This window comes from Diorhabda sublineata, chromosome 2 (genome assembly GCF_026230105.1).
Source record: "Diorhabda sublineata isolate icDioSubl1.1 chromosome 2, icDioSubl1.1, whole genome shotgun sequence".
NCBI lineage: Eukaryota > Metazoa > Arthropoda > Insecta > Coleoptera > Chrysomelidae > Diorhabda > Diorhabda sublineata.
In genome coordinates, this window is record NC_079475.1 from 858,916 (window position 1) to 883,935 (window position 25,020).

Sequence of the window (25,020 nt, forward strand, 5' to 3'; positions counted from 1 at the left end):
AATGTAAAAAAAGTGATCGAGTATGAATAAATTGATTTTAATCGTTATAGATCGATAATCACCACCGCAAAACAAATAATTTTGTCACATATAACCTAGTCGCGAGTGTGCAATTTTCTACAACTATTCTATTCATTTCTTGTGATAATGGTCGTTATCTATTCAATTCGTTCATTGTTGTACCGCTCCTGTAAAAAAAATATTGTGAGTTTACAACAAATTAGGACATAACAGTGTATTGGAATATTTTAGTTCAAGCTAATCCGATTGGATTTGTTATTTTCTAATATTATAAACGTTAGAGGATTTTTTTACCATTTATTTTATGTAAGTATGACAAACTTTCAATTCTTCTCAATACAATAGGGAAGGTGTGTTCATCTTTTTGTATTTTTCCAAAATTGTTTCATTTTATATACGCCTACAAAGAGGCAAATTGTGATAGACGGTCAGTACAGCGACGGCCGTCGCGGCAACTAGTTTTGCAGACAATTTTTGAAACTGCAAGCTTCACGGAGAAGACAGCTGAAGTTAGATTAGCTGAAGCTCGAAATGTACCAAGGAGCTAGGTTAAGATTTGCACGAGAATATACAAAGTGAATTGTTCAAGATTGGGGTTATAACTTTTCATCGACGAGTCTTATTTATAGAAGAGATGATGTACCATAAGACCTTAAACAAATTTTGACAAAGGGCCCATCATGTTGTGGGTGGAATATCTTCAAGAGCTCATCCAGAAGTGGTACTGTTAGACAGACTTGTTCCCAAACTTTTTTGTTTCATAGAACACAAAATTTTGGCGGATCCGATGGATCCTCCCTCAAATGTCACCTCCAGCTCCTTATAAAATCGATTTACGATCCATGGTGGTATTTGTATGGACAGAATATTTCCAAATCTGGTTTTAAATTGATCATGCAGGGCAATCGAATGTTGAACGTATGTCTGAATATCCTCATCAAGGCATTCTACCTGCGACAAGTTTGAAAACTGTCAAAATTCGCACTGGCAAATATTTCATTATATTGATGCTGTTCTTTTATTTGTAAGTTGAGTTCAATGAGTCAAGCCAAAATTTTAATTCAATTTTTATCAATTTTTATCAAGCCCAACGTAGACCCCCGTCGAAACTCCCATGGACCACTTTGGGAATCACGGAGATAGAGAACCATAACTGCTTATGAGTACATTACGGAGATTTTATAGCCACTTGTTGGTTCTTATGCCTCTTTTATAGGCAATGACTTGTGTTAATTGAGGATAACGCATTTAGTGTTGTTAGAATAGTACACCAGAATCTTCAAGAGGTGAAGAGTGAGATCTACCAGCTAACCTTCAATAACTGCAAAAGGTGTTAATAAATAGGAGATTTTGGAACAAAATTACTTAAAGAACTTTATCAGAATATACCACGGCGTTATCATGATGTGATTAGAGCAGGAGGAGGTGATCCTCCTCTTTCCTTTATCCTCCAAAGGATGAAGTGACACCATTTATATTGTCTCCATGCTTGCCTACCCTCTACAATATTTTCTTCATGATGCAATCTCATATTTATTAAGGGTTTTGTTTGGTCTACTCTTCTAGTTGGAGATTTGCCTCTTGGGCGTTTGCCTTTCCAATATCCTCCAAAGAATGAAGTAACACCTTCTATATTCGATTCAGCAGTTTTTTCGATGCTTGTCTATCCTCTAGAATATTTTCGGCATTATGCAGTATCATATTTATTAAGGGTTTTGTTTGGTTTACTCATCTAGTTGGAGATTTGCCTCTTGGGTGTTTGCCTTTCCAATATCCTCTAAAGAATGAAGTAACACCTTCTATATTTGATTCAGCAGTTGTTTCCATGCTTGTCTATCCTCTACAATCTTTTCTTCATGAGGCAGTCTCATATTTATTAAGGGTTTTGTTTGGTCTACTCTTCTAGTTGGAGATCTGCCTCTTGGGCGTTTTCCTTTACAATATCCTCCAAAGAATGAAGTAACACCTTCTATATTCGATTCAGCAGTTTTTTTCCATGCTTGTCTATCCTCTAGAATATTTTCGGCATTATGCAGTATCATATTTATTAAGGGTTTTGTTTGGTTTACTCATCTAGTTGGAGATTTGCCTTTTGGGTGTTTGCCTTCCAATATCCTCTAAAGAATGAAGTAACACCTTCTAAATTTGATTCAGCAGTTGTTTCCATGCTTGTCTATCCTCTACAATCTTTTCTTCATGAGGCAGTCTCATATTTATTAAGAGTTTTGTTTGGTTTACTCATCTAGTTGGAGATTTGCCTCTTCTGCATTTGTCTTTCCAATATCTTCCAAAGGATGAAGTTACACCTTCTATATTTGATTCAGCAGTTGTTTCCATGCTTGTCTATCCTCTACAATCTTTTCTTCATGAGGCAGTCTCATATTTATTAAGGGTTTTGTTTGGTCTACTCTTCTAGTTGGAGATCTGCCTCTTGGGCGTTTTCCTTTACAATATCCTCCAAAGAATGAAGTAACACCTTCTATATTCGATTCAGCAGTTTTTTTCCATGCTTGTCTATCCTCTAGAATATTTTCGGCATTATGCAGTATCATATTTATTAAGGGTTTTGTTTGGTTTACTTATCTAGTTGGAGATTTGCCTTTTGGGTGTTTGCCTTTCCAATATTCTCTAAAGAATGAAGTAACACCTTCTAAATTTGATTCAGCAGTTGTTTCCATGCTTGTCTATCCTCTACAATCTTTTCTTCATGAGGCAGTCTCATATTTATTAAGAGTTTTGTTTGGTTTACTCATCTAGTTGGAGATTTGCCTCTTCTGCATTTGTCTTTCCAATATCTTCCAAAGGATGAAGTTACATCATTTATATTTGATTCAGCAGTTATTTCCATGCTTGTCTATCCTCTACAATCTTTTCTTCATGATGCAGTCTCATATTTATTAAGGGTTTTGTTTGGTCTACTCTTCTAGTTGGAGATCTGCCTCTTGGGCGTTTTCCTTTACAATATCCTCCAAAGAATGAAGTAACACCTTCTATTTTTGATTCAGCAATTGTTTCCATGCTTATCTATCCTGTGCCAACTTTTCTTCATGATGCAGTCTCATATTTATTAACGGTTTTGTTTGGTCTACTCATCTAGTTAAAGATCTGCCTCTTGGGCGTTTGGCTTCTACTTTTTTTCCATTTTATCATTAATAGGAGAAAAAGGTAGTTACGAAACTTCATATATTTAATTATAGAAGAATTATTTTAGACTGTATTTTTCGCTTTCTGAGTTTCTTTGTTCCATTTAAAAACAGAAAACCGTTAAAAGTATCTGGAAAGATTGATACAAAAAATAATAGTTTTATATCAGAAATTAATGAACAGAAATCATCATGATACGATACTTTTTTGGCGAAATATATGTGAGTTCACGACGTTATTTTCTGATAAATTTAAAATCTCCAATTCAATGTACTTAATGTGATATACTACAACACATATAGATAGGAGTGTTTTCAAGTTTTTCTACATCAAATCTCTCAAAAAGGAAACTATAATCTTGATTTTCACTCAGTAAAAATTGACGCAGGCTCTGGAAGACGGTTTGGTCTGGATTGCCTTTAACAGTCTCCAATGGAGGCTCTCCAAAATTGGAGCGTCGCTGGATTTGTTTCTTGAGAATATGTAATGAGATTTAGGTCTATTGGAACCAATTTCGAATTGTGTTAAGGGTGCAAATCATGTAGGAAAACCTATAAAACGTCATTCCCTCACTAGGAGGTACCATTTGTTAAGAAAAACTCCAAAACATTTGTTTAGAAGAATGTTTAATAATATTTTGTATAAAATTTAGTCGCAAAGGTTAGTTTTCGATTTGTCTAACATCACTTAATTGATATCACTGTATAAATAAATGTTTTTTATCGCTAAAAATCCAAAAATCACCTTTCTATTTAATCAACAACTCATGATTGATATTTTTTAGCCCATATTAAACGTTTTTCTTTAATTTTTTATGATTCATAATAGTTTTTACTTTGGGTTTTTTTGCTTTTTGGTTAAATTTCAAAAGTCTTTTGCATACAATTGAGATACTCACTTCCACACCATAATCAAGTGTATTCCTTCGAGGGTTTGTACTTATTTTCGTTGGATTTAGTTCGATATTTATCATTTTATAAGTTCTTGGAGTTGTTTTTTTTTTCAATGATGAAATTATTGAAAAAATTCGACACGATTTTAGCAAAATATTTAGGTGTGTATTTTTGTGTAGAACGTCCTACTTATACGACGTTAATTAAAACGATAAGCATGCTAACGAGTTCTCGGAAAGTTGAAATATTAGCATTAAAAGAATTCAGGAAAAATCCCCAGTTAGCTACAGTAGTTTGATCATGGAAGAGATTTACTTGTATAATTAATTGTTCAATATTCATCAATAAGAGGTTTCATTACGTTTCTAATTCTTATTATTTCACGTAAGACCATCGAGTATGTATTTAAATTCTATTTACGTTCAATGTGGTCGATGATGTAAAATTTTATCATGAAATTAATCTGGTTATCATAAACGCGATTCATTTGTGAAAACAACAGTTTATGAACTAAATTGATTGAATTCTTTGCGGCTAGGAAACTATTATTGTTTTCAGATTTTTAATTGCTATTTTATCTACTTTTTATCTTCAATTAGTCGAAGTAATCAGTCTGTTACACCTAGTGCTTCTCAAAAGTCCCTTTTTTTCTTTTGAACGGTGATACTTAAACTAATTAAATAGAACTTCAAGTGGTACCTCGTTTGAAAATTATTTAGAATTCCTATTTATTCATACTAATTGTCATTACTCTTAGATGCTGTAGCGTAAACTTCTAATTCAAGCTTTTCCTACAAGAAAAAAATCTTAATGTGATCATTCTAGTGGACCGCGTCGTCCAACCCATCTATGAAGATAATTCTTATCTTTACAAATCTTACTGCCAAGTAGGAGCAATATCTTGCTGGAACCTTATATATAATGTTGATGAAAAATATTGATAATTTGTTTTTGACCAAAAAACCTGTCGTCCTCAGCTAATAAATCGTCTCAAAAACACACCTTCCTTGGTAAATTTTTACCCACTTCTTTTGATACATTAATCAATTTTTCAGATAAAAATGATGTCGAAAAAACAGTGGTTCGTTCTTTTATGTTTGTTCATTCTCTATTTATTATTGGGAGCATCAATTTTCTTTTATATCGAATCTCAAGAAGAAGTAATTAAACAAAAGTTTGATATCAGGGAAAGACAATATATTGAAGGTGAGTTTTTCAATTTGTTTTTTCTTCATGAGATTTCGCTTGAGGTACATAAGTTCTTGACCTCATATAATAACTTTATACATAATTTCAAGTTGATGCTTCGATCCATTTTATTATAATAGATCTCTAACTACCACTCAGTGAAGTTATTTTGAGAAATACCTTAATTTTAACATAGCGCTGATATAAAATTTTTAAGTAAAACAGGATTAGTTCCAACATAAATTAGAAACAAAATGGAGGCTGTTCATCATTTCTTAACAATTAGAAAGTTACGAGAAAGTCCTGTGCCGGTGACTACTCCAGAAAACATTAAATTAAAAGAAAAGAAGAAGTGGCTGGTGTTTAAAAACAGAAGAAATTGCAGCAGAAGCCAGCATTTCTGAAAGAAGTGCATTTAAATATATTAGATAGTCTCTTTTGTACTCTGCCTGTCATTGGTAATAGCTTGTTTTGCTACCAAATAAGTCTTGGATTCATCTGTACATCAAAGAGGTCTTTAATAGAGTTATTTTCTCAATTCTACCTATCAAGGATATAACTAAGTTTGGTTCTAAAGTTATAGATAACAAGACAACGGTTTTACGCCAAAATTAAAATCTCTTCGAGGTCTTTGTCTTATAGTTTGTCTATACTACAATTCTTTCCATAGTTCTTGTGATTGCAGCTTGATCGTAGCTCTTAACGTTATACAGGATGTTTCAAAAAATTATAGAAAACTGAAATATATTTGAGGGATTCCTTTTATTCATTTTATACAAAAGTTTGGGTATTTTATTTATCGATTGGGGCAGTAAGAGATCTGCTGATTTTTCAATAAAAAATTACCAAAAATTGTTTTCCAATTGTCGCCAAGTGAATTTCGAATCAAAATAAATTAATTGCTATTGGTTTTACAATTATCAGAAAATTGTATACGAATTATACGTTTATAAGTTCTACTAACAATTGATGATCTGCTAATTAATCAGAATTTGTATACGGTACGTCATAAATAGCAAACTAAACCTTTAGATAATTATTAAACTTGTGTTTATTTGGAATGTAAATTAACATGAGAATGGGTTTTCTATATAACTTCAAAGATATAATGAGGAACATTCAAAGCAAAAATATTTGTTTGAAAATAATTCCGAATCAGGAAATATTAACGTTGGTAGATATGCTTAAAAAATTTACGCAAAATTCGAATTTTATCAGCGGAAATTTCTCAAGTACCTAATTATGTATTCATTTTTTGTTTTTTGATACGAGTTTTGTACTCGGTTATTTCGAAATAAAAAATAAATGAATTTCGTTTCTGTGAAAATTTTTTGCTACACTTGAGTCGTCTGAATTAAAACAACATGTATAGATATTGATCTATTTCGATTTCAAATATTTAATATTCGAAAAACGTTTGTACTGTCAAATAATCAAAAATGTCAAAAAGGGGCCTAAATATTAGAATGATAAAACTCTACTTGTGGTAGTAGCTTCTTGAACATGGAAAATTGGTAGTTAACAAACACGTTCACTGCCAACTACAAAATAACTCATAATTCACCTCCCCTTAAGAGTTTTTTTCTCAGATAATTCAACTAAGAAACAAAAGTTTTTTTAAAATCCCACATTTTCTATACCTTTCAGTGATAACTTTTTATTTAAATTATCATTTTTAATGATTTAATGCGATTAAATGGAATTGTGGAAATTGTCTTGGCAGTCAACGTGTTAAACGAAGGATAATTATCAAAATTATGGAGCTATTAATGCCGAGGTATATTGTGCTGTTGAGAATGTATGAGGTTATTTTGGATAAATACTTGAAGGGAAACCAATAGCGAAAAGAGAACATAGTACACGGATGGACAGCTGGCAGTCAACCAAAATCGTAGAATACGATAGGTTATATTTCTTTCTTTTTGCATGATTATTCATTCATTAATTCATGAGACATCCTCTATATAAACCATATTTTCACAAATATCTTGTATACAACTAATATTGATAACTGATTTTTAGTTAAACATTCATTTTTTTAAATTAATTCTCATTTTATGCAAAAGTTTATATAACTATAGATAACATTTTTCTTTTGACAACATGACAATCAGTTAAGTGGCCCTTCAAATAACTTTCACAAACTCGCGATCCGTCTCTGTATAAATCAATTTCCAGGAAGCACCTATTCAAAAATTGACCAAAACATTTCTCTAAATTTCAATATTATCGTATTTCTTTTCGTATTATTTACCTTGACGTCTGTTTTTTGGCATTGTATTTATATAATTTTCAGAAGACGTGCTAAGAATTAAGTTTTGACATGTGTTAAGTCGTCGATTGAACCAGGATATGGGTATATCAGTTACATGAAGCATATAGAACGTTATTTAATTTTTGAACCACACCAGGTAATATTGAAAAAGTTGTGGTCTAAATCAACCAACATCATAAATATCAAAATAAAAATAGAAAATCTGTTTTCAAATTACTTTTTCCTCAGTTTATATATCTTAAAAATATGTAGCAGCTATCAGCCAAATTTTACTTAAATTATTTGTTGTTATGTTATGAATCTGAACCATTTCTATAATTGTTTTTGAGTTATATTTGATTCCGTTAAAAAATTTTTGAATATTATGATTGAATTCACGTTTTTTTTTTGATATTTCGAGGTTCTTTAACGCAGATTTATATTTTTATCTTACCGATGACCTTTTAGTCTATTTTCTAAATACTGAGATGTCTGCCCTATATGTGTCACAATTAGTATTTATTGGAATAATTTGAAAGTATAAAGGAATATTCATATTAAGTTTGCTTGGTAAGGTTACCTCAAGATATATTACTAATTGTACTATAATACTTAATATGGAAGCTCCCATAGCACAATCATCAATTAGTTGTATAGGCTAAACAAATAAATACATTAAATGAAGTTTATTTTTTAAAAATAACATCGTCTAAATGACGGCACTCCTCTAAACGCGAACGCAGTTTTGTGAAAACTCTTGTAAATAAATCTTGGATGATTGCCGACATTTCCTGGTGGATATTTCCTTTCAGCTGACTGACGTCTCTCGGATTGTTCATGTCAATTTTATATTTGAGGTGTTCCGACAAAAAAAGTCAATAAGAGTCAAGTCGAGGCTACGTGGGGCTACCTCTTACGGAAATTAATCTCACAGCCGCCATAGAGTCGTTTGATAAGTGACATGTCGCTCCGTTTTGCTGGAACCAAGTTCTCGTATTCGCTATTTTTGATCTCGTTAGTTCTGAGGTCAAATATCACTCTAACATCGGTCGGTGAATCTTCCGCTTTCCGTCGAAGTGATTCAAATCTACTAAAACTCCACGAGTGTAACTTTCCAATTACGCTAGGCTCCCCCCGACCACGCACCGTCAACCTCGCTAAAAAACATGATGCTATATACACGTTCTATTGCGCCACCCGGTATATTTCATTTTCATATTTGAAGTATATTGTTATAAATGGTTCTATAGATTTTATAAATTCGTTTTTTTCTATAATATTCATTTTTTTTATTTATATAATAAAAAAAACTAATTTTTAATCAGAAAAGACCTAAAAAATGACGATTTAAAAACAGAAACATTCATATTTCTTATCGAACCATTTCAAAATGTTTTGGAAATTTAATTCGGTTTCTATTTTCAATTTGTTGTATGTATGTAATGAGTTAGGTATTAAAATAAACGATGTTAGTCCCAGATTTGTGCCCTGCGGAACGCCACAAGTAACAATTTATTAAATGCTGATTTTACCATTTATACGAACAGATTGTTTCATTCAAATAGCTTTTTAATAGCTTCCGGGCAGTTTTATTTAATCCTGCATCCTCTAATATATCCAGTGATAAAGTATGGTTTACCGGATCAAATGCCTTTGACAAATCATAAATCAGTTTAATTTTTCCTAGAACTTGGTTTATTCGCAACAATATTTCAAAGGTTTTTGTAAAAACTGTTATTTGGCTATAGTGCTTAGAAATTCTAAGACAGACGTTGAAAAAATATGTTTAATATTCTTTTTTAATGCAATGAGTGATTTTCGAACTACATAAATAATCAATAAAAATGACATATGCAACAAAGAATAACCATAATTAGGTATAAATTTGAACTAATGTTATAATTTTCAAGTATGATAACTAAAATGATAAATAGTATCGATAAACAACAAAAAATAATAACTAATAACCCTAATGAGCAGAAATTTTAAAACAATAACTGATATTATGTAGTTAAAACGCATAAAAATTGAAACTGAAAAAATACAATAATTGCAACAAAATAAAATAATTTGGAGTAGATTTTCAGAATGGAGCACAGCAGCCTTAATAGTATTATAAAAAATTATAATTCTATTAATTAATTATTGTCGGTTATTCATATTCTCTTTGTAAACTGGTTACTTCAATCGTTCTTGGGTATAGTAATCAAAGGGATTGAAATCGGGGTATTTAGAAGGACATTAAATAAGGTATTCACGTTTTATCTACCTATTACCAAAAATAACACACAGATGTTGTCTCACTGCTAGTAAAAATTGGAGTGATGCCCCATCAGGCTGAAAATACATGTGTTGAAAAGCAACTATTATGTAGAAAGTCCAAATAGACCTGTACTTTTGAAGGATCATCAAAAAAATGAGGCCGTACTAATGAGTCGTTTATAATACCGAAAACTTTAAACTGGGAAATGATATTTTCCAATTTTATGGGATTTTTTTCTGTCCCCACATGTGCATAACGGGTATTATCATTTTCTGTCATACAAAAAACAATTTTTCAATCATGGGGAAAGCAGTTTGTGAACTTTTTTATACTATATCAATCTTTCGAAAGACTTTGTATTCATTTTCAAGTAATAAATATTAAAAGATCATAAAATAATAATTTTCTAAATTATATTAAGATTACAAGACGAAACAAATATCGTGATATTTCAGAGAAAATCACATAATTCAAATTTTCTTTTGAACTACATTATCTCTATAACAAAATTGAAATTTGGTTTTGGGAAGAAGACTTTTCCTTTTTGAGGAATTTCATAAAAACTAATGTCACTTGTAGCTGTCGATTTGTTACTTATTTTGAGTTGATTTTTTAACTCTTATTCAAATTTTAATATAAAGAAGTTCTTTCTTAAATCGTCATCCGTTTGACTCGGTAAAATTTTTAACAACTACAAATGAAAAACCAGCGAAATACAAATAATTGTACAAATAACCCACTCAGACGATAAATGAAAGCGCTATCTACAGGGTGGGTGTCGCAATTGCTTGATGCAATTGAAAAGCTCATTTACATTGAAAATTTTAACGTGTTAGGGCGGATTGTTAGTTTTCATCAATTAATTTTCCTAAACATGAATTTTATACTTAGAAATATTGTTTATACTACGTATTGCATATGATTATAGATATTAAGTTGATTTTTAAGGAAGTTTTTTATATTCACGATACGAATTACTGATTATTATTCTTCAATGTTGAGAGGAAATTACGTTAGTCGATTGAAGAAGAAATATAGAAAATGAATAAAACAGAGCATGTATCTAGATTGTTATAAACACCATTTATAGTTTGAAAACTAGTTCCATACCAGATTCAAACTAACAAATATCTTGTCAGCCTTTGTAGATTTTGTAGTCTTCATTGGGGGTCATTGTAATGACACCATTTTTTATAAGCGTCAACACAATGTTTATTTTTGCTCTTCAACTGCATATGGTTCTCCAGTATCGACACAATTTTTTTTATTTCAGTTTAACGTGCCTCGACAGCGCAAAAGTAATCGTATGATACATAAGTTAAATAAAGGACTGTTATAAAATCTATTACACTATTTAAATTATTTATATTTTCTCATACAACTTCAAGAAACTCCATGATTTTCTTCATTTCCGTTAGGTAGTCACCTTGAGGTTGGTATTCATATCAAACTGCTGGTATGCAGTCTGCTCAATATACACAACAACGTGACAACTTTGGCAGACAGGACGACATCAAATAGCCATGAGTAGTTTTGTTTGGTTGATGTGGAGTCTTCTTATTGTCGCAGCTTCTCTCCTATACAAAAAGTTTTGGGAAAGGTCAAGATTTTTGAAGTTAGTCTTCAGATCATTGGCAAGCTGTACTGGGATTTCAGGAGGATTCTTTGTGGCTTCTTTGACATATCGATCTGCAGATTCGTTCCCAGAAATTCCAGTATGCGAAGGAAGCCGGATGAGAGAGACTGTTGAAATAATTATTTTAGATTGGATTTATTATGAAAGCTTATTCCTTAGATTTTCAAATTAAGTACTATTTGTTTTTAGTAAACTTCGGTAACTAATATAAGAAGTTGCTAAATTGTTTGCCTGTTACCTTTCTTTGATAAGAGAAGAATCTCTTGAGGAGATTTACAATTGATTTTTGAAAATTGAACTCTGTTTTATGTCAATTGCCATTGCCGGTAAAGCGGATATGTTTAGTCTCATCTCCAGTCAGAAAAATCAAATTTACAGATATTTCGTAAGCCAAATTCAACTAATTCTGAGATTTGTGGAAAATAAATGTTTTTGAAATCCCTTTCCACTAGATTATTAGTCTTGGATCTTTCTTCCAATGAGTACAAATAACAAAACCCAATAGAGGAGACAATGATGACCATGACAGGGATTCTTGGACGAATGGAAATCGTTCACCAAATTACGTCTTCTTTTAATTTTGGGGGTCATAGCTAGACAATATCAAAGCTTGTCTGAGAGATAATCTACTAAAATTACACCCTCAATATTCCAAAATACGATTAGTAAGATCTCACTACCCTGCTGAAATTTGCATAACATTTTCAATGACTTATTTGTGGTTACTAATATTCCCAACAGTCAAACGTAAATGTTGCAACATTTGTTTTTTTTTTCGAATACATAAAGATATATTGATATTTTATACGTAAAAAGGGTTTTATCAATGAACTGATTGCAGGCGCCGCTTTTTGTTAACGCAATCGATAAAACCGTAAGATGTAAATACTTGTCATGAAATTTGTTTATATTATTGAAACGAAAGTACGAATAATACAATTAACTTGTTTATCATTGCGGATTATCAATAATAGGTTATCAAAACCTTGCAAGTATTTTTCGAACGAGCAGGAATTCATGAAAAAAAATAACACACAATGAGTCATGTGACTGACACACAGATGGCGCTGTCATTCACAAATCTATATGACGTTTATGAAGTACCAACTTTCGAAAGATTAAGTGTCAAATTTCATGACATTTCGATAAATTAGAAAAAGCTGGCAGCTACAATTGGTTATATTTTGAGTACACAGTGTGTTGTTGGGTTTGAATACAGCTTAGTTACACCGAATAATGTTAACCTGCAATATTTGATTATCCACCCTATTCGCCTGATTTAACTATTTCCGGTTATTGTTTAACTTAAAGAAATATTCATGAGGTCGATTTAGAATGAAATCGATGTTAAGTTCTTGTTAGTAAACCCTGTATACACAATTATATTAAAAAGAATATACAACATTGGAAAGGTTCAGAATATTAGTTTTATCTTCTTTAACTTATGTGTAAATAGATTTAATTGCTAGACATGTTTTATTTGCAGTTTTTATGTTTTTAATAGTTTGTAAAGAAATAACGCCAAAATGAATTAGAACTTCCAAACCATTAACGAACATAAAAAATGCATATAAAATATATCTAACAATAGAATCTATGTAAGTTAAAGACCGAACTTAACCTTTCCAATGTAATATATTGCAAAAATATATTTAGATATTTAGATTTTCAGGTCGTTGTATATTACAAGAAAACCGTTCATCATAAAGAGACATTCTGAAGAAAATTATTATAAATCGTAATTATCTTATGACAATACTTACAAGAGGTATTAAAACATTTAATAAGCTACTGTCAAAAAAGCTACTACGTTATATTAAATTGAAAATTACAAGCGATTTGATTTGTTAATATCAGTTTACTATCAATCTTTTCAAAACATGTCATCAATAATTATCATATTTGATATGGTAGGAGTTACCTTTTGAATATGCTTACATACATACTTCTGGTAAGTCAGAAGGTTGTATATTGAACACTTTCCGCAGCTTAAGGAAACTAATTTCCATTATTTTTTCATAAAATGATATTTTAGAAACGTGGCAAAAGTTAACAACGAACACCAGCTCCAGATCCAGTTGAAGCTGATTCCACAACTAAATTGTTGCCACAAATTTAACGTATCAACTACAACTATTCTCCAGGAACAGCTTCTTTAACCCTTTCATGCCAGAAAGTGCATGCCATGGAAGTAAAGGTTTATCTAGAAGAACTATTCCCTTATAAAGAAGATTTTGTATATAAATAATAATTTAGTAGGCTAGAGAATTTCTCCAAAATTGCTTCCCACGCATCTTATGTGATATTTCTTTGAACATATGCACGATGGAGCCCCTCTCCACTTTCTAAATGGTAGATTGATTGGGAAGTCAATTTGTATGGCCACCATGTTCCCTTCAATTGAATACAATGGATTCTTCTTTTTCGAAAGCTTGATATAAGGTAGAATATTCGAATGCTCTACCAAGTCCAAAGAAATATCTTCCGTAGACTCCGGAAGGCATCCGTGGACTCGAGGCTTCTGAAATGTAGATCTTCCGTAGTTACTAATAACATCATGGACTCAACATAAACCTGACGACCACTTATACCTTAACAACAATTATGATATACTGAAATTAATAATAGAAGGAAAAATCTAGGGAAAACGTAGACCTAGTCGCAAACAACATTTATGGTTGAAAAATATACGCGATTGGACTGGTATTACAACACCATATCCAATTTGCACCACTCAGGACCGAAATAATTATACCAAAATTGTCGCCAACCTTCACTGAATGTAGATGGCACCTCAAGAAGAAGAATTGTTTTAATACCTCCTGGGTGAGACAAACAGTTTATTCAGTACAATACTGCGATGTTTTAAGTAGATAGGAAGATCCTGCTCGTGAAATTTTTTCCCTGCTCGTCTCAAACTGCATCCAAAACGTCAGAAAAAAATTTTAAGGAAATGCAATTCAAGAGACGTATTGCAATAATTTGTAATACTTTGGATGAGCTCTTCAAGTAGATATTTTTTACCGATTTTTTTTGTTACCTAGATTGCAATATACATTTTTGAAGGCTTTTTATCTTTTCTTTGAAGTGTAGTTTCAGAATTTTGGTTATAAGAAAGCTCTCGTATCCAAGTTTCAACTAAAATTTCTACTTTTGCTTAACTTTCTGTTTCAAATAAAGAAGTACGTTACTCAAAAGTCGAATAAGATCATTTCGTCACCTCCTATCATTCCAAGAGATCTGATTGTTCCTGCTCTTTCCATCCTAATATTGTGAGTAATTCCAGAAGATCTTCTTTTTTTGTAACGGCTAAGTCCGATGGCTATACGCACTTTTCTATGAAGTGTGGAATCACCGAGTCGGGATGTATCTCCTTGTAAATTGTCTTGGATCCTAGATTTATACTTTCCGTGTTTTCACTTCCAAATAAGAAGAATAATGTCTAACCGAGCGTTATTAGGTGACATCTATATTAAGATATTGTACTAAACAGTCGTTGTTTAACAGATAGCACCATATTGTATAGATGGACCCAAGTTTGGAATCGTGACGATTGAACTGGACTGAACTGAATTCAATTCGATTCAAGTGGTATTTTAAATAGCTGGTTGAAAGTGGTTCTGACTTGTTTTCATTCTGAAAGGTTTTTGGAATGTTATTTCTTCTATGTAACTGGTAACTTTTTCAATTTTTCCCTCTTATTAGATAGTCCAAATTGTATAAATACTATTAAAACTAAAATTTTATGTAATTGATTGGTGTGATAAAGTTCAGTGCCCCTTTTGTCATTCAATATATCAATAATTTGAAACTTTGAGGTATTATCACCATCATTAGTCTTCACATTTCACAATTATTTATTAATCTTGCAAAATGTTGTGTCATATCAAAGTTCCATTTTTTTTAAATGAAATACTCTGTATTTTATTGTATATTAAAAAATCAATTTTCCATAAAAATCGTAACAAGTTCAATGTAAGAAGAATTCAAATATGCCGCCAGGGGATTCGAAGAAAATTCTGGAAAATTATTTACTTCGTTAAAATTAATTGAATCTGATACAGGGCGAATCGAAATACTTGAACATTATTTACAAATGAATCACACTGTATTTTATTTTTTTATCAGGCCTTCCATATGCTTAAAATATTGATTCGTGACATATTTTTATTTTTCTGTGAAAAAAAAATGATTATCTACAGGGTTCAAATATAAGTTGACCCATATACTTTTCTCAAAATCTATAAGGATTATCAGAAAACTTCAATTACAAAAGTTTTTTGTATTCAAGGGAATTTTTAGATTATTGACTATTGGATTATACAGGGTATCCCAATTCTTCAGTATCGACATAAATTTTGGAATTTTAAACGGAACACCCGCATGATTTAGGAAGTAATTAAGGTTTTAAATGAAAAATCATTATATTTAGAAACCTTCGCAAAATGAAAATGTAGCTAAGTAACTGGTATCATTTGCAAAATGAATACTAAAGCACAAAACTTAAACTTCTTCAATTTTCGTAATTTTATAGCCTAGAATCATACTGGCTGTCGTACTTTTGCCGTATGAATTTCGAATTTGTATATGGCACACCCTGTATATTAAAGGTCTAATATACAGGGTGTATCATTAAAAAATGAGATTTTGTTATTTACAAAATTTAAATCTTATACAGTGAAAAAAAGTATGATTCTGGAATTATAAAGTAACCAAAATTTAATAAACCTTCATTCAAATAATTTCAAATATTTCCCAAACCGTACGGGAATCAAACGACCTTCAAATTGCGAAGTTTTCTTTTTATAGAAATATTCCGAAATTTATTCCTCATTGTCTCCAACATGTTATCCTTTGTTCTTGGAAATATTTTTTGTTCTTAATGTGACCATACAAAAATAGGTTCATCCGCTGTACTGGACCGTTTCGACAGATGATATTAAAAACGTGGATAATAAGAATGAAAACACCGTAACTTCTGGCAAATCACTGAGAAATCATCCTGCCAAACCTGCTCTAATAATTATTGAAAATTGATTAGACTGAAATTTGATTCTACAATTTTCGTTACAGAATTGCTACGATCGAATTATCAGGGCAACAACAAGAGTATAGAGAATTTATTCAGAAGACTTACTGATTATTGTGGTAAACCCGTCCACTACCACATGAGCGATGATACCCCGGATTATAAATGGAACTACTACAATTCTATATTTTTCGTCATAACAGTAGTTAGTACTATAGGTAAGTTAAAATCTAGAGCTGCAGCAATTTTCAGACACGATATGGGAATGGGAAAGCGTGAAAAACATGAAATTTTAGCTTACTGAACGAGCTTATACATATACATATATATCCTGAATGGAATTCGAGGTTTCAAATGACCTTTAAATTGAACAAACTTCCAAGTGAAACCCTTTAAAAATGAATTTTCAAATTGTCTTTTCATCCAATTAGTCGGTTGAATGTAATCCACAAAGTAAATACTCACTGAACACACTGTTCACACAAACACTCACAATTACACTGTTTACCTTCAGTCTCTGAAGATGATAACTTTGTTATCGATACACGCGTCGGACTCAAACAGCGTAATTGTGAGTGTTGGTTTTGATACCTGGAGAAGAATCTAGATTTCGGTGCCAAAATTGAGAAAACAAATCAAATTTTTAAATAATTGCGGTCAATAATTATTATAAATTCGTTTAGCGAGACCAAAATATTAACTTGGTTTTTGGCTTCGTCGAGTTAACCTCCCTGTGGCAGACGACAAGCTCCGCATGGACTCCCAGAGTATTCAAAACCTCGCTAAACAACACAGTTGTTCGCATCCGAATCAAAGAACTTGCCTAGCAAAAAAAGGAGCTCCCATTGACACCACCCCACTCGAAAACAGTTGAGTTAAACAAGTGGCGCTATAAGTCAAGATTAATATCAAACGTCACAGATCAGCTGACCAACGCCAACTAAGTCTGAGAAGAACTCAATATTAGAGGTTCGAAATCGAGTATCTGAGCTGAAAATTTCATACATCCTGTTATTTTGAGCCAATTAGACGCATTCGACAGGTTGCTATAATAACCTAAATGTTTCGAAAAATGTTTCTGTCGTTTGTCCTTACTGTAAAATTAATTAGTGATAATTTCCCTGGCTTGACAGCTGTCACGCACGAATGTCATAATACCAGACGCACTTTTTTTCCTATTACAATATATTCTGATCAACCATACGAGAGTTGCTAATTAAGTTTTGAGATATGGCAAAACTGATTTGAATATGTCAAATTTGACAGTACCATCATAAAGTTTAGCATTTGGAACGTTCATCTTTGTTAAAAAATGGAATTAAATCGAACGATGATTTTCTACGACTTACGATGTGGAATAAATAAACAGCAGCACCATCTTGAGTTACGATATTTAACTGCTTTTTCAAATTCGTGGTCGCACTTCTCTACAAGATGAAAGTCGTCCTAAATCGGCTATTGTGCCAGAAAACATCGATGCTGTACGTAAACTGATATTGCAAGATCGTCATGTGACTAACCGTAATATGGAGGAATATTTAGACATTAGTTCGACTCACATGGAGCTTTCAATAAAACCAACTGAACATGTTGTCAACCACAAAGTAGAACGGTCTATTCTTAATGGTATATCAGCCAGAAAAATAATCGAGATCCCACACATCAGTTCAAACAAAAACGTTGTTGAACAGTCAAAACGTTGAATTAATGGGTCATTCACCGTACAGTCCTTGTTTGATACTCAATGATTTCTTCTTATTTCCTCAGATCAAAAATAAATTGCGAGGTCAACCTTTTTCTACACCTGAAGAAGTGTTTTGATTCGGATAGGAAAAAATGCTTCGACAATTGGTTTAAATGCATATAAACGCATATTGATGTTAATAGAGATTATTTTGGAAAACAATAAAACCACATCCAATTTTAAATATATGTGTCCATCTCAAAACTTGCTTAGCAACCCTCGTATACTCTTATATTCACAACTAGGTCAAGTTGATGATAAGGATTTGTCTGAGGTGATTTTTGAGATTGTTTATATCGTATTCAGGTCTTAAAATGTCAGCTATTATTTTTTTGCGTTATGTGTTTTATATTCAACTTGAAATTGCAGTTGTCGCATTTGAGTTCAGGTTTAGCACCGAATAGGTACCAGAAGTACCTGGCCCAACAAAGAAAACACAAAAATTTCATTAAAAAATATATTTATTTTTAACGTAATGTTATTTTATAATAAGAATCGTCAAATTTTTTCAGAAAAAAGGAAACAGTTTTTTTCGTATAAAAATTCTATTAACTCCACTAATTGATTAATTTCAGGTTATGGGAATTTATCACCTACGACCATGTTTACCAGAATATTCATAATTTTCTATGGACTAATTGGTATACCTATGAATGGTATCGTTATGGTAACTTTGGGTGACTTTTTTGGAAAATCGGTAAGTCCTTTTTTCCAAACTGAATCTAGAATTATCGTTGTTGTGTATGAAATTTCAACTTTATAAAGGAAACAGAAATCATCCCAGCTCGTAAATACTAAATTTAACTGAATTACAGTCAATGTCGAATCTCATTGAACGAAAAGAATTTTTTCTATGGACGTTCAGATCGGAGAATTTCTCATTCACAATTATTATTGCTTTCAACTTTCTATTATAATGATATACAAAGCTTTAAAATTTGAAAATACTCCCCAAGGTTTTGTTCAAAAATCATCTGACGTTTCAAAATAATTTTCTACTAAGTACATCAAGATAATAGTTGGAATTTCCGGTAATATCCGTACTGGACTACCGCTACAGCAATACACACTACCGCCCTGCTTCGCGCACGTTTCGATAACAAAGTTATCGTCTTCAGAGACTTAGAATCTTATCTTATTACCTACGAATATCAAGACTTACAATTTATGAGTTGTTGCATCTGATACAAATTGACTTAAAACACGAAAACACACATTTAAGATTATCAGTGACACCTGAAGAAAGTCTCATAGTACATAGTACACAATGGCATCCACGCTGTTATATGAAATTTCGCAAAGACTTGATCGTTGCGCGCTCGCTTAGCTTTGAAGACGCTCGCAATCCGCTAGTGGGATAAGGCCCTTAAGGTAAACTAAAGCTCATTATCTGACGCAACCATTCATACTTCCAATGAACTTCCTGTTGCAGAAAACAATTCCAAAGGAAAAAACTACATAAATTTCATAAATTTATACACTTCCATTAATTCCAAAGGATTATCGAAAATATTATCTGAAATCTAACCTACCCTAACCTAACCTAACTCATCAAAGTAAAAGTTTCTCAACCAAGAATCCTTTAGAATTTGTCTATAAAGTAAAAATTTTAATCTTCTATAACTGATGATTTGATTATTTTTTATTGTTTCCATTTTGGACTATCATGAGGATTTATTGAGTTCTAATAACTTAGGGGATATCCACGACTATGACTTTTACAAACAACCCCAAGGATCAGTTTTGGGTAGTTGTTGAATCATTAATGATTTGCAGCATTTGAAATATCGAGCATAAATCGGTAGGAGCTGATAAGTTTTAGTTCACTTTAAATCTCTGAAGTCGATAACTTAATCAGACATTGCATTTGTGGATGCTGGCTGATGTAACATTTTTTTCACCATATGTCTTTACAACAGTTATATTGCCTCCCTGTATATGTATTTAGTATACGATTACGATCCAGGGTAATGTGTGTTTTTATTATTTAAACGCATAACACGTATTCTCTAGACATTTGTTTAAAATATTAACATATTGTCAACATATACTGTACTCCAATTCGAATTCTATTCGCCACTCCTTATCAATATTGATATTTTTATTCAACAAACCGGCAGACCTAGATATGAAAATTTTTAAAATTAAACTGAGAGGTTTGATTTGCAAGCATTACATTTGAAAAATATACAGTTCACTATCAACAAAACTAATTTTTTATCAATCATTTTAAGAAATGCTATCGAATATCAAACACTTTAAAGACCTGTAAAGATTTAGAGATCAAATACAGGGTGCTTCAAAATTAAGGGCGTTGAAGAAACAGAAATTATACATATTTTTTACGATTTTACCGCAACTACTGGAAACATTGCATTGAATTTTTATACGTATATATTTTGGAAGCTGATACATCCAATGAATTTATTTTTATGTCTGAATCTCATAGAGGGCGCTAGTTACACGGTTCGTATTAAACATAACTTTTTCAATATTAGATTATTAAGCAAAATTTCAAATGAACATAAACATCATTTAATTTCAACTTCAAAAAGGTACTCTTGCTAAAATTATTGATTATTATTATTATTATTATTATTATTATTATTATTATTATTATTATTATTATTATTATTATTATTATTAAGTAGTGAGCATTATGTGAATCGACAATTTTTTGTCGCATAAATGAGACCCCATCGATAAAAAGGATACATTTTAAAAATTGGCACTGAGATATTTCGTTTCTTGTAATGTTTCACAAAAATCCAGTCTCATCAGCATAGGATCTTGTTTTTAAAAGTTAAATAAGTATGGGCACTGAACTATTGAAGGCCTTATACAACAAACAACAATTTTATGATTATGTATTGCAGTTCTGGAACTCAAACTGTTGTTTGTACCATACCAAGGCCCCCAATTGTCGAGTACCCATAATTAATTTGCCATGTTTGGTATTACTCACATGTTATTAACCTCAACGAGTCATGTAATTGTAAAATTGGTACTCATATTGATTTTAGAAATGTTGGAGTCGCCCAACTGAATAGAGCTTTCAAATCAACAATTTGGTCAAATGAAAAGTGAAAAGTGGTAGCAAATTTTGTAAGCATCTGTAATTTGATCCCACTTGTGAGATGGGGTAGTTTTCATCTCAATATTTGTTATAGCAAATTAAATCGGTTTATAGGTTAAAATCCTAATGGCATCTGAGTTACGCATATATCCGGTAGATAGCGCCGCATTTCTATTTCTAGATTATAACTGACGAGTGTTAATATAGAATTTACTTATATTTTCACCACACAATTTTCAATGTGCAAACTACAAATTTGAGTTGTCGTGCAATCAAATCTAGAGTTATACAAGATATAAGAGCAGTAAGATCAAGCGAAATCAACAGAGATAATTAGAACGAAGAGAAACGCGCAGATTCATAATCAACAGATGTAGAGGAATTCACTAACGGCGCCAAGAAGTTCTTCGAGCATTTAAATCAGATTTATTTCTTCTACTAACAGTCCAGTATTAACCTGATGTTGAAAATAACGTGGTCATTGGAAAACTATATGTAACATGTTCTTGCATAACTTTTTTGATGATTATCTTTCAATATATTCGTTATCTTAATAAAAAATACTTCATTGACCTAAATAAAGCTTTCAATTATAAGTACATCCCTACACACTTATAGTAAGTTAGTTATTTTTATTGAAAAATATTTCCTAGATATCATTTATATGGCAAAACAACTTTCCGGGTCTGCTAGGAAGATAATATTGTTATGAACTTATCTTCCCCCTGGAGCCGATCCTGCTTGGATGCAGTAGAATTCTAAAACTTGGCGCCTTTGATAAAATACCCGGAATTCGTTTGATCTTTGTTATTATATCAGTTTTTATAGCAAGCGGTTCATTTGCATTGTTTCTTTTAAATAATTTCTAAGAAGGTAAATAAAAAAAATATCACAAGAAGTTTAGATGAATGTACCAGAAAGCGCCATATTCCAAAAATGATAATCGCTTGTTAATTTTCATCTATGTTGTTATTTCAATTATAAGATCAATATAGAGAGTCATGTTGATCAAATCAAGCTTCATCGTTCGCGATATAAATAAATCATATCATAAACACTTTGAAGTTCTATGAATGGTAATCTCGAGATGTTAGTTTCAGGTCTTTCTCTGCTTATAAAATATATTCATTCACAAGGAAATTGGTGAAAAACTTCATAAAAGGTCATAATTAATTGTACCCGAAGAAATTATTTCATATACTACACTATAAATACAACATTGACATGATGTGTATAGAACGGTATGAATTATTTATAGATGCGAATGTTAATGTGACAATATTATATACTTTGATTGTTATGAGGTCAGAATTTTTATCAGACTCAGCAGTAGAGGTCAGTTTCCAATGAATAATAAATATCTATCTGTGGAAACAAAACTTCTAAATAGCGCCGCAATCTGAGAACGAATTTACCTTAATTAAACCAAAATAAAACGAAAATAGAGAATAAAATTTTCCGATATCTCGCTTCGTTTTCGAGATATCGATACTTGAAATCACAACCAAACGTTAATACGAGATTCGCTTTATAGAATAGAGTCTTGAAATTTAACAACAATCATTTTTTTTATTCAATGTTTACATAATTTACTTAAGACTTAAGAAGATGCGGAGAGTTGATGGATGTGTGGGACTCCCGTAGCCTCCCCACTAAACCGCCATCTTCTGTCATCTCCGTGCAACCAGGCACTATTGTGGTATTCCTTCTGGTTGATAAGTCTGTCCGTGTATGATGTTCCAGCTGTCTACATTTTTTTCTACAAGAATTCTCTCTGTATAGGCATCAATCAGTTTCAAGAATTCTACCTTGTCCAGCATCACCTGAACCTCTATCTCCTCTCTTAAGCCCCTCCAGTTGTAACAAACGAATAACGTATGTTCGGAATCATCTGAGTCGTTTTCACAATACGTACACTCAAGTGGTTGTAAGCTGTTTCTGTACATCCTCTTACGCTCGAAAGCCAAGAGGGTCCAAGGGAATTATGCCCGCCATCACTAGGACAGCTTGAGCAGAGGCAGTCCGGTAGGAGTTGAAGTTTCTCAGTGCACCATAGTCAGTTTTTCTTTATTCTCAGGGCATCTGACCAGACCTCCGCCTCATACAGAAGAATTCAGTGAGTTGTCACCATCAGCAGTCTTTACGCGGCTCAAAAAACTATCCTCTCAACCGCTTTTTGAGCTGTCTTCCTTCTGTGGAACCGAAAAGACATCTCCGTATCTAAGGTCACTCCCAAATATTTTATTTCGCATCTAGAATCTATTTCGTCTGTCTCGATCTCAGTCTTTTCTTTATCCGTTTCCTTGATAGAAAAACATCAGCTCAGTTTTTTTCGTAACGAGTTGTCATACGAAAATATCGTTGCGGTCGTAGCTATAACCTAACCTAACCTAATAATGTGAATCTATCTCATTATTTGATGCGGTATGGGATATTATGAAGAATTATTGTGACGCACCACCTAATTCAGTTAAGCATTTCACTGAAAAATTCAATAAATTACAAATTATAACATAACATTTTAAAGCTTCAAGTGGTCACACAGCACGTGGCATTTGCGTGTAGCTCCGAAGGAAAAGTCGGTTGAAGGAGCCTGAATGGCAACCGATTGAATACGATATGTAGTTTTGCCTCAAGTCGCACCGTTTTGATTCCATTCTGGCTTCCGTTGCCTTATTATTTAATAACTGCTTGGTTTTTTATCTTTCGATGTCTTGTTTCAGTTTACAAAACTTTATGAGAGATGGAAAAAGCTGCGTTTGGAGAAAAACACAGCCAAGCTTGGACTTATAGGACAAATTATTTTATATGCCGTTCCTGGACTCACTTTCTTCATATTCCTTCCTTCGACGATTATTAGTTTTTTTGAAGGCTGGTCGTATGATGTTGCAGTATACTACGCGTTTGTTACGTTAACAACTATTGGATTTGGAGATTATGTAGCAGGTAAAGTTTCTATTTTGATGTTTACACTACCACTACACCAACACTCACAATTACACTGACTCACGCGCGTTTCGATAACCAAGTTCAAGTCTTCAGAGACTGAAGCTAGACCATCTTCACCATTATAGAGATTATTCCTAACTATAGACGAAATTTTCTTTTTCTTGGAAAAATCTTGTAGCTAATGGCATTAGCTTAAAAATGATATGAGTTATGAGCGATAATTACCCTAAAAGTTAGCCATCAAACCTCAACTGATACACATCTCTGTTTACAACAAACAAGAACTGCAAATGGACATAACAAGTAATTCTGTTTCTTTTGGTGCCCTCTTCTAGGATAGCGATAACCCCAGTGAAGTTATTTCTGTCTCTGGCCCTTCTCATCAGCGTCTAAACCGATCCTCTCGCGAATATTCTTCATCCATGAAGCCTGTCGTCTGCCAGGACCATGTTTTCTCTCGATTTCCCTTTCGATCAGAAGTTGCAAAAGTCTGTATTTGTCATTTTTATATAAGTGTCCTAGATATGAGGTTTTTGGAGTTTTTATTAATTCTATAAGATCCCTGTCGATGCCTCTTCTTCGTTACTGCGACTTGGTGAGTTCACCTCAAAGTTCCAAGCCTCCGTTCCATATAATAAATTGCTGTATACATAGCATTCCATCTGGCAGATTTTAAGGTCGAATGCTCGGGATGTAAACAATTTTTAGAAAGACATTTCTTACTTGCTCGATGCGTGATCTTATTCCTATATCTGGGTCTATATCTTTTGCTATCCAAAACCCCAGATATTCAAATTTCTTAACATTGTCGATGATGCTACCA

The 25,020-nt window shown here is 32.2% G+C and overlaps 1 protein-coding gene across 2 annotated transcripts in view; it reads left to right on the forward strand.

Annotated features, from left to right (window-relative positions):
• The first annotated feature begins 192 nt into the window (after positions 1 to 192).
• The window catches only part of LOC130453238 (open rectifier potassium channel protein 1), a 29,041-nt gene continuing 4,213 nt past the window's right edge, over positions 193 to 25,020 (forward strand). The window contains exons 1-5 of one of the 2 annotated variants that reach the window (XM_056792861.1): positions 193 to 327; positions 5,114 to 5,264; positions 16,473 to 16,646; positions 18,748 to 18,869; positions 23,972 to 24,194. In XM_056792861.1, the coding sequence (XP_056648839.1) occupies positions 5,120 to 5,264; positions 16,473 to 16,646; positions 18,748 to 18,869; positions 23,972 to 24,194 (664 nt within the window). In that variant the 5' untranslated portion in view covers positions 193 to 327; positions 5,114 to 5,119. The remainder of the gene's footprint in view (positions 328 to 5,113; positions 5,265 to 16,472; positions 16,647 to 18,747; positions 18,870 to 23,971; positions 24,195 to 25,020) is intronic. The other variant, XM_056792862.1, reaches the window with a different exon arrangement.